Source organism: Rhineura floridana, chromosome 9, assembly GCF_030035675.1.
Source record: "Rhineura floridana isolate rRhiFlo1 chromosome 9, rRhiFlo1.hap2, whole genome shotgun sequence".
Lineage (NCBI taxonomy): Eukaryota > Metazoa > Chordata > Lepidosauria > Squamata > Rhineuridae > Rhineura > Rhineura floridana.
In genome coordinates, this window is record NC_084488.1 from 61,104,048 (window position 1) to 61,115,458 (window position 11,411).

An 11,411-nucleotide genomic window follows, 5' to 3' on the forward strand; every position below is an offset into this window, starting at 1 on the left:
TTCACTCTTGAAGGACTCCCTAAAATGTCCAATGCAGCTTGTGCTTTCTGATGCATCTGATGCATCCAGTGTATATATACATTAAAATAAATTAATTTTTTCTTAAATCAAGAATGCACAGTTATAAATACTTTCAAGTATTGTTAAATGAATTGTTATTTTTAAAACATCTTTCCCTCTATTTATCTGTGACTGAGGCCAACCACACAGCAAACTGTGGTGCAGATTTGTTGTTTGTTTGTTTTACCCAAGCTGAAATCCTGGACCTCACTTTTTCAAAACTCAAATTTTTCTCTTCTTTGACCTAAACTTGTGTGAAAATGTTAAATGTTAAGGGCTTCAGAGGGAACTGCTGACAGAAGTTCAATTTGAATGTCTTGGTTGTGTTTTTATGAAACTTGGCAGGGGGTTGCACACTGAAACTTAAGAAACCGATTATTTTAGTAAATTTCTCCATATGTACCTTATTGATATATGTTCTAGACAAAATATGAAATTATGCATGTTTACAAACTTGAATACAAGTCTGTAATTCAAGTAATGTGTTCTGACAATTTTTAAGCCACAAAAACTCACACAGCAGAACCTGTGTGCATTAGACTCCATAGATCAAATTGCAGCTTTTTATGTTCAGCGCCATCATGTGAATTATGGGAAAGAATTCAGTTTGTCACTTCTGAAAGGAAGTTATTGTGTCAAAGATGAAAGAGAAGATGAATTCTGCATATTTATTTTACAAATGTATATTCATGCCGTATCCCAAGCTTTGAAGTAGATTATACTGACACTCACTATAAAATACATACTTCTAACAGAGAAAAAAAAATACTGTAGAGAAAAATACTGCTTACTAATTTAAACGTATTTACACTATGAAACACATGATATCCATGAAGTCTTAACGTCAGCCCTTAATCCTGCTCCTTTTGTTATAGTTTTGGTGGTTCTTGAATTGAATCCCTTCCTTGAACGCTGCCAAAGAAAAAACTGCTGTGTAAATAATAAAAAATTAAAGCTATTTCCTTTTTCATTTTCAGAGGAATAATTTTTGAAATTGTTGATTTGATTAGCTTATCCAAATTTGTTTACAGATCTGGGATACATCTTTAAATTATTTACAGCACAATTCTATATATGTCTGTTCAGAAGAAAATCTGATTGAGTTAATTCACAGGTGTGTATACACATATAACCTGGAAGTAAGTGTCATCAAACTCGGTGAACTTCCTTCTAGGTATACATTGTGTAGGATTGTGCTGTTAAAGGCAGATAATTTCCTCTGTTACTTACCACAATCTGGTGATCCTTCCTGGCCCCCCCAAGCCAGCCACACGTGCTTTTGGGGTCATTTTCCACCACTCCGAAATGTTGATTCATATGGCAGTGATGAACCCAGAAGCTGAACAATGAACTCACAGAGACATATTGCCTCAGAAAAGAAAAAAAGATTGTGCTTGCTGCTGCTTGCAGGAGGAGGGGAAAGTAACTCCGCCTCAGATAAGAGCAAGAAACCTCTTGCAGATACATGCCTCTGATTGGCTCAGATTGAAATGCACGCCTCTGAATAGTTGGACAGGCTTTTCATAATCCTGCGCTATTGCTGTGGTACTTTGAATGCATTTCTGAGGAACTGCTGATTGGCTAGAGTTTATTCCAAGGGAAATAAAATCAAAATGGAGGGTTAGAGGGGTCACCTGCCCTCCCTAAGCCACTCCTACTGAAATGTATTATTTAAAAGCTTTTTTTACCCCTGGAGATAGGGGTGGGACCATAGTGATAGTTGTGATTAGCGGTGCTGTCCAAAGATGGTTGGCAAGCACAGAAGGTGGACAGAAAGAAGTCCAGAGCGTCACTAAGTGTGAAGTAATGTATTGAATATAAATGTAAGAAACAGAGAAGGGACTGGGTTATAGCTTTGGGAGGAATGGAGGTATAGGGTGGCTTGCACTTAGTGATAGGCCTCCACTGTCCCCAGGCAAGTATTTATTCATCTTTCCGAAACAATTGCATTTCATTTTGGAAATGATTGAGTTGCTTTGAGCTTATGGAAAGGTGGAGAGGACAAATGTAACAAATAAATAACATCCATCTCCCTTATGAAGTATTACCTAGCACTTCTTTTGAGTAATAAAGGGATATGTATATTAATTAGCCTATGTAATACTGCTGGCCGGCAGTGATCCCATTTTTGACTAATTCTTTAACAGGTTAGTTGTGCAAGCTGTTGACAAAGGAAGCCCCAGGCTATCTGCTACAAGCACAGTAGAAATACAAGTTGTGGATATCAATGACAACATTCCGACTATCCAACCATTAGGCATCGTGGAGCTCCCTGAAAGTAAGAGTGGTAACTGCAGATGAGATTATGCCAGTTTGGACCTAATGCTGCTAAATAATAGCTTACAGTAACATTCCCCAACCTGGTGCCCTCCAGATTTTAGACCACCATTCACGTCAGACCCAGACAGCATGGGCAATGGTCAGGAATAAAGGGGGAGAGAGAATAGTGGAAACTTCTGGAGAGCACCAGGATGGGGAAGGCTAATTTATGGTTACATGGCCCAAGCCACATGGACCTTTGGCTGGCACATTTCACCCTCCCCTCTTCCACAACCACAGGGAGAAATTCACAAGCTTTCACTTCTATCATGTAGTTAATCTTAACTATTATTTGCAGAAAGTCAATTTTAAGTTGTAGTTTTATAAGCTTTCTTGTTTCAACAAACTATAGTTAAAATTAATTACAGTTTAGGGCTCAGAAGTAACAGCAAGCTGTGGTTAATCTAAAACAGATCAGAGTTTTCTGAACTTGCAGCCAACCAAAGAATGAGACGGGAGGATGGAACATGTGAGCTTGAGGTTCACTGCAGTTTGTCTTTGTAATGTTAAACCATGGTTTAGAGTTAGGTGTGAATGGGGTCATTGTCTTTTTTTACTTCTGTAATAAAAATGGGGAAATTTTTGTAAATATTTGCTCAAAAAGCACAAATTTCTATGAGTAGCATATATTCTATGGCACATTTTTGCTAACTGTGAAGCTTCTGTTTGCGAGCAACTTAAAACCAGCATATTAAAAAATGCCATCTATTGCTTTAAATTCCAAAACATTGGATAAAAGATGCTCCTCTGAGCTTCAGATGTCAAATTCCTAAGATTTATTTTCAATTTATATTTCCTTTTTAGAGAAAGAAATGTAGTTCTTAAGCCAGCATTCCCAACTTATTGACCGAAGTAACACTGAAATACCGTAACTTTGCAATGAATTGGCTAAATATCTTAGCTTGTGTTGGAATGTTCAGCAATTTTGTTCCAGCACTTTAGTCCCTCTTCTGATGTTGCATTTTATGGCATGGTAGTTGTTGCAGGAAGGTTGAGATCACATGGAATGAGTCCACATTATGGCTTCCCATGCCAGCATCTCCACTTTTGAGAACTGAGACAAGGAGTGTTCCCATGTAACCTTAACTGTTGCCCTTAAAGAGCAACACAGGAAAGAGATATGATACAACAGCCATTAAAAATAAAGTCCCTTTTTGAGTTTCTTTCTGTGTTTTGACTTTTCACTCATAGGAGTGATGCATGTCACTCCCAGAAGTGGAAAGCTTTTATGTATTTGCTACACACAGGTCAGACACAGGCATGCCAAAAATCCTGAAGTGGCATGGCTTATCCTTATCTGGCTTCTATATAAATTTCTCTAGGATTATAGTATCACTCAGGTAAATTGACATTGAAGAACACACCTGTGGATGAAATTTGTGAATCAACTGGGAAATGAACTTTAGATTGCAAAATACGCAACTTGCATACCAGATATTCAATACTGTACTTGGGCATCAAATAAGGACCACTTTGGAAACATACAGACAAAATTATATTCTTCCAAAATATTTTCTGACATAAGAAGAGAGTAGTTCCATCCAGTTAGCTATTAACTTCCTTTTCATTCCTAGTAGCCCCCCCCTTCAGTGGTGGTCTCAAATGAACACCAAACACATATGGCAGTGTTTCCTTAGACCTTATATTGCTAAAAGTCTGGCTATTCATCTGCTGTGACCCAGAGTACAAAGGGTAAGAGATGCTTGCCCTGGCCTGGAATGACTTTGCATGGTATAAATACAGAGGCTGGGCAGGGCTAGATTTTAATTATTTTTTTATAAAGCCAAGGAAGATTGTGCCACTGATTTGTTGAGCAAATCAGTTTTCTTACTTACAGTGTGGGGATAGGGTTCTTCCAAAAATTTCCCAAAGGATTCAGAACTGTGTGCATATTTTAGCATTATCATCCAGATTATTTTTAAATTTACCTTTAAAATATTCGTAAGATTTTTGGGAACTAATTATTTTTGTACACCTAGGTTTGTATCCAGTGCTAGTTCTACTCAGAGTAGACACATTGAAATTAATGGCTATGACTAACTTGGGTTTCAGTGGGTCTACTCTAAGTAGAATTTACTTGGATACAACCCCTAGAGTTTATTATTGAAAATATGGCATTTATGGTGGGCTCACATTATATAAAACTTGCAAAACAACTGCGATATCTCACTTGTAAGTATGATTGTTGTAGATGCCCCACTTGGCTTCCTGGTGATGCAAGTATCGGCAGATGATGCAGACCTAGGCCCACCTCTTCACTACAGTTTTGCTGAAGATGGTAATCTTGGAATGAAATTTGCAATCGACCAATACAAGGGAATAATCACATTGGTGAAAGCATTAGATTTTGAAGAAACCACACGGCTTGAACTGTTGATCAGAGTTTCAGATTCTGTGCATCAAACCACAGAACAACTTCTAATATTTATATTTGATATTAACGATAATCCACCGGTATTTACTCAGGATGCATATCTGGTAAGAAAAGAAGCATTACAGTAGGTAATTCAAAGCTTTTGCTATGAAAACATCTGTTCATGTGTTCTTGAGACACAGTGGCCTTTTTCCCCTTTAGGTGATGATACCAGAACATAGACCTATAACCACTTCTATTTTGACTGTCTGTGCTACAGACAAAGATTCAGAGGACAATGGAAAACTATCCTACAGAATTTCCCCCTCCTCTGATACATTTTCTGTTGATCCACAAAATGGTGAGTTCATTGTATATTGAATAATGTGGAATATGGGAAATACAGTATGAAGTGATTTTTTCTCCCTTTTCAAGTTCATATTTGCTGGGGATTTCTTATAATACACACATCAAGGACAACTGAATTTGTCATTCATGCCTGTAAAACATTGGCAGGGCTGGGGGATGAGAAGATCCAAATGACTGAGAATACATAATGAGCATATAGCAATCTGTTTGTTTACCTGGTGTGTTTACCAGGCTATTAGTTACTTTATGACTTCAAAGAAAAAACCACCACCACAAAATTAAACTATAGCTTACATTTAGGCATACTGTAAGGCATAGAATTTTCCAGAAATATAAAGAATAATGAGATCTGCCATATTTAATAATTTTTCAAACGAATTACATTTCTCAGACCACTGTTTGGTCATATCCCACTATAGCCTAGATGTGTTCCAACTGGAAAAGAAAATATTAGCTTGCATTTTGTGTTTTTTCTCTCTTATAGTGCAATCCTATCTATCTACTTAGAAGAAAAGTCCCATTGAATTCTGTAGGGCTGTCACCCAGGTAATTGGGTACAGGGTTGCAAGCTTAAAATCTTTTCAAATAACGACTCTTTCTTTTTTAGGAAATGCTGGGCGGGGGATTTTAACTTGAGTCATCATGATGATTCTATTTTTGAAAGTTTGTTATAAAATATGGTTGTTCTTTTTTTTTTAAACTTTGTTTTAGGCTCACTATATCTGGTTAAGACAGTGACATACCAGGAAAAGAATTCAGTTATTCAGCTCCATGTGGAAGCCAGTGACAGAGGAAATCCTCCTTTGAGTGCTATTACTTCAGTGGTCATACAGATCCAGGATGTGAATAATTATACCCCTCAATTTACCGTGCCAGCATATAATCTCAGTATCAGTGAAAATGTCTCCATTGGAGAGAGGCTGCTAACATTCTCAGCTGTTGACTATGACAGGACACATGACAACACCTATGTTGATTATGCTATTATTGGTGGTAATGGTAGTAATAAATTCCAGATGGAAAAATGTATCATTGGGCCAGAATCTCCAGGTAAACTAATTGGAAATCTTGTGTTGAGAAGTGTTCTGGATCGAGAAAGAAGTTCATCTTACCAATTGTTAATTCTTGCATCTGACCAGGGAACTCCTTCTTTAAACTCCACAGCTACAGTGTCAATCACTGTTTTGGATATTAATGATAACCCACCTGTATTTACCAGTTTGGAATATCATGTTAATGTCAGAGAAAATTTCCCAGTAGGCAGTCATATCACAGCAGTCTCAGCTAATGATTGTGATGCTGGACCTAACGCAGACATCACTTACAGTATCATCTCTGGAAATGACAAGGGACACTTCCATTTAGATGGGAAAACTGGCTCCCTTGACCTGGTCAGAGCTTTGGATTATGAAGAAATGATGAAATTCAGTCTGACTATTCAAGCCTCTGATGGAGGAGTTGGTGTAAAAAATGTGGCTTTTGCTGTAGTTTTTATCAGCATCCTCGATGCTAATGATTATGTCCCAATGTTTGTATTTCCCAGCCTAGACTGCAGAATACATGAAAATCTGCCTGCTTTTTCATTTGTCTGCACAATTTCTGCATTAGATTTTGATACTGGACCCTATGGTCAACTTTCTTACTCCATCCAGTCGTCATGTTTGTCTGGTCATGGAACGCCTGGAGATCATGACATGTTTTTCATAGATCCTGTGACTGGAGATATCCTCACCAAACAGGTGCTTGATTTTGAAGATCAGAATAAGTTTTGTTTCATAGTTCAGGCCAAAGACAGAAGCAATTCAACAGCCACGGTTACTGTTCAAGTGGATGTCGAGGGGGCTGATGAATTTGACCCTGTTTTTAACCAAGATCAGTATTTTTTTCATTTCCCTGAAAATAATGAAGCAGGGCAGTTGATTGGCAAAGTGACAGCATCAGATTATGATGGAGGATTGGATGGTGTCATTCACTACACTTTGCTAAAACAGTCTCCTTTCTTTTCTGTGAACCACAGCAGTGGGTCCCTCTCCTTAACTAGGCCTTTTCAGAGGAAAAGAAGCAGTATGAAGAGGACAGATGATACTCTTGAACTACTTATAAAAGCTCATAGCCCAAAGCTGGACTCAAAGTCCAGCACATGCACAGTTCTGGTAAACATTTCTAATGCTCCAGAGAGTTATTCCATGTTGCCCATGCAAACTGTGTCCATTAGCATCGCTTCCTCTACTGTAGCGTTCCTGTTTCTTGCCATTAGTTTTGCTGTGCTTATTGTTAGATTCAGACAAAAAGAAATAGTGAATTCCAGTGTGAAGAAAGAGATGGCATCTCCCTCACCTACTGATTTGAAATTAGACCAGGAAAATAGTGCTCCTAAAGACATTCAGAAATCCCGGATCCATGTAGCCAGTACCCTTCCAGTAGGCACCATAGCTGAGTGGCTAAGTTTGGTAGGCATCAAAGAGAGAAGGGACATGAGTAATCCTTGTAGGCATTCAGACTCTAGTGGCCATGGCTCTGCAGAAGGAGAAACTGCAGAAGATGAGGAAATAAAGAGGATCAATAAATATCCTTGCAGGAAGGGTTCCGGATCAGCTTTAAGTGATCGAGGCTCAAGTATTCCAGATTCGGGAATTCCCAGAGATTCTGACCCACTTTCATGTCAGTCTGAGGAGACTGATGTGTTGGCCGTTTCTCACAACATAGAGACTGTCCAATCTTTCAAATATGGAAGTGGAGGAGAGGGAAGAGAATGTGATACAAGGTACGCTTGCAATAAAAAGCTATCTCAAACGTATTATAATATGGGGATAAAGGAAAAAGACATTACGACAAACATCACAAGTGAACATATCTTCATACGTGATGACCAGAACTCTTATTATGGATCTCTTGCTACCCTAGTTGACTCTGATGAGGATCTCAGAGGTAACTATAACTGGGATTACTTGCTAAATTGGGAACCCAGATTTAAGCCTCTCGCGTCTGTGTTCAGTGATATTGCAGAACTGGAGGATGAAAACATTAAAATGCATAGCTTTCCTAAGGAGAGGAAATCCTTCATATTTCCCCCTCCTCTCATTACTTCTGTAGCTCAGCCTGGTTTAAAGACAGTTCCCCCACAAATTCCAACTCTGTTGCCAGGTCAGGCATTTAAAAAATACCCACGCTCACCCCTCATCCATCACCTGAGATACCCGCCATCAGCTATGACTCCCAGTTTTTCTCCTTCTCTGTCTCTGCTTACTACACAAACACCTACAGCATCCCCAGTCATCTCACATCCTAGCCTGAAGGGAGTGTGCTCTGGTGGAACAGCATGTGAACTTTCAACAGAAGTAGTTCAAGTATAGATTATTTATCATTGACTTAAAATGTTAAATGAACATTTAGCTAAAAGATTTTGCCATGCTCCTTAATGAGCATTGCATGTCATGTCTATATCTGTATTTTTTTTATGAGCTAAAAATGACTTCGTCAAACCTTTTACCTGCCTAAATAATTCACTGCGAAATGTACTTCAGACCTGTCAGGGACCTTCTTGATCTTTCTTTACAAAATGCTGTACAACTCAGATTTCTACTGCAGACCCCAGATATTAATGTTCTGTATGTCCTAAGCATCTAGGAGCATCCCTGGTGGAACAGAACTTTCACATAATGCTTACTGTTAACCTCAGGTCAATTGACGAGGATGTGTGAAACTTGCTGGATGTCCATGGGGCACATGGAGTCACTATTTTAGCTGGTCTAACATATGCTCTGGTGTTGCCAATTGGACACAGACAGCGACATTTTTGTCCTTTCTCTCCAACTGCTCTGATTCCTGAGCCAAGCACACTTCAGCTGAAGCAAAAAAAGAAAAAAAGTTGATGCTACATAATATTCAATGCATGTAGTAGTATATATATAGACACGCACACATTTCAAAGTGTGCATATTTGTTGTATCAAATCAGCATATGTTTACCAATATTTTTAGTTTTCTTTTGTTTCACTATGTAATTATATGTCTTCGCACCTTCATTACAACACCTTGAGTAAAATGTTAGAATTGGCTTTTGGTGAATAGGAAAAGATCCTATAAAGGTTTGGTTTTCCTTGAGTGCATCTAGAACAAGAATGGTGCAAGACTGACTCTCTGGACTCACATTTAATGATTGCTTATTCTGAACTGCTGTGTTCAAGATTCAAAATATCTTCATCGACTTCTGTGTAGAAATGGCATCTCTAAAGGTAAGAGGGCTAAAATAAATAAATACTGTTTCCAAAATACGCTGGAAGTAATGATGGATTCAGAATGGCAAAACAAATCAAAGATATATTCCTAATCATTGTAGAATGCTGAGATGTCATCCTTGATTATAGCGTCTGGCAACCTTGCTTTTGATTTCAGTGAGTCTCCATGCATTTTACGTTGAGATTGTCTAAAAGATATATTTGGTGTCACTGGATTGCCTTCTTTCAGTTGCCACCATGCAATTGCATATTCCCTTGGACTTGTTTAAAAGTGACAGAGTGACACTTATCTGATGACTAAGCACAGCCAGGATTTTCCAGCTCTTGGGTACAGAATGACTTTTGCTTATGGTTCTTTGCTTTCCATAGCCACAATGGGATCCAGCTACAAGCATTTTTAAAAAAATTTTAGTCATGATTTTTGTTCGGGCTTTTTATACAAAGCACAAAAGTTTATTAAAGCTTATAAGATATGCTACACTAGCTCTCTCACATAGCAGGTTTTTTTCCTGATATGAAAGCATACCAAACAAAACAAATGAAATGGGCAACATTAATTTATGAATTCTGTATTTGCAAAATATGTACATATATAACAAAGTATAACCAAAAATGTAAGGTCATGACAAAGACTTGTATAATTGCATAACTAAAAATGTAACAGTATTTTAAATATAATTTTTATATTTTTTCTACTGTGAAATCTTAGTTTTTATTTTTCTTCGTTTTACTGTATCGAGGCAAAATACTCAGTGGTAAGGATATCCAATGTTTGGATTTCTGAATCTTTCCTGGCCCAGGTCTACCAAAGGAGGTAGTCCAGAGGAGGAAGGTGTTACTGAGTTAAGAGGCCTAGTTTTAAAGAACTGGCATAGGTTACATGCTGTAAGCAGGGCTTGGTTCCAATCCCAGTTTATCCCCATACCCAGCTTTTTAGATATATATACTATATTGGTATATACCCTATATTGGTAGCCAACTGGCTACCAATAGAGGATCACTGTACAGCTGGAACAATTATCCCCCATAGAGATTAATATTTAACAATTTTATATCTAGAGAGATGTTCCAATTACCCCATTCTCACAAAGACAAAGAAAGGAATTCCAGGGGCTGGGATTAAGGATTTATTTATTTAAAAATATAGATGTCTGATACATTTTGATTACCTGTTCTTAATGGATAATACTATCTTCTAGTCCTTCCTTTTCCACCCTTTGGGCCCCCAGATGTTGTTGGATTACAGTCCCCATAATTCCTGACAGTTGGCCATGCTGGCTGGGGCTGATGGGAGTTGCAGTCCAGCAACATCTGGGGACTCAAAGTTTGGGAAGGGCCATTTAGTCTTCATTAGTCTTCTTGAACTTACTTACCTTTTCATTTCAACAGGCACTTTTATATGTTTCTCTGATTTTTATCTCTATTTTATATTTTGTAACCGTATTGTTCATGGCTTAGAGACTACAGCTGTTAAGATGTATGTAAATTGTTGAAACACATAATAAATAAACAAGATAACCTACCATCCTCAAACAGCCAGTGTTAGAAACACATCAGATTTCTATGCAATTGTTGGAACTTTTATTTATTTAATTTTCAAAATCTAATACAGATACATATACAAATACAGACCAGAAATGAATATTTTGTAATTAGTTAATTTATTTAAAGAAGTGAGATAGAAGATCAAAAACATAACATTTTTACAAAATTCCCAACTTTATTTGTGGTTCAACATTCTCCTGTGTTTTATTGCTCCAATGCATAATAAATGGAGCCTAACTCTCAACAAAGCGGTTATCTGTGGGTCTACTTTCCCTTACTCTCATAAAGTTTGTTACTTTTACCATCTGAACATTCTCCCAACCTGATTCAGTTACCTAATATGGGGATATTTATTTTCCGGCAACGATAACTAATTGTCAGTTGAGCATTGGTTAATAAATATCAATTTCTCTATAATTTATTATTGGATTTATTGTTAGAATACATCCTGCTATACTTTCTATTTTATTTAGCACAGATGCTGAAAAGGTTTCATTCTTTGGCATAACTGAAATATATGTAAAATAG

At 37.5% G+C, this 11,411-nt stretch overlaps 1 protein-coding gene across 4 annotated transcripts in view; it reads left to right on the plus strand.

The window, feature by feature from the left end:
• Positions 1-11,011, plus strand: part of DCHS2 (dachsous cadherin-related 2) — a 155,248-nt gene extending 144,237 nt beyond the window's left edge. For 3 of the 4 annotated variants that reach the window (XM_061584519.1, XM_061584518.1, XM_061584520.1), the window contains 4 exons: positions 2,208-2,338; positions 4,571-4,857; positions 4,955-5,093; positions 5,813-11,011. In XM_061584519.1, coding sequence (XP_061440503.1) covers positions 2,208-2,338; positions 4,571-4,857; positions 4,955-5,093; positions 5,813-8,454 — 3,199 coding nt within the window. In that variant the 3' untranslated portion in view covers positions 8,455-11,011. Of the gene's footprint in view, positions 1-2,207; positions 2,339-4,570; positions 4,858-4,954; positions 5,094-5,585; positions 5,648-5,812 lie in introns of all 4 variants that reach the window. The other variant, XM_061584521.1, reaches the window with a different exon arrangement.
• Positions 11,012-11,411: the final 400 nt, after the last annotated feature.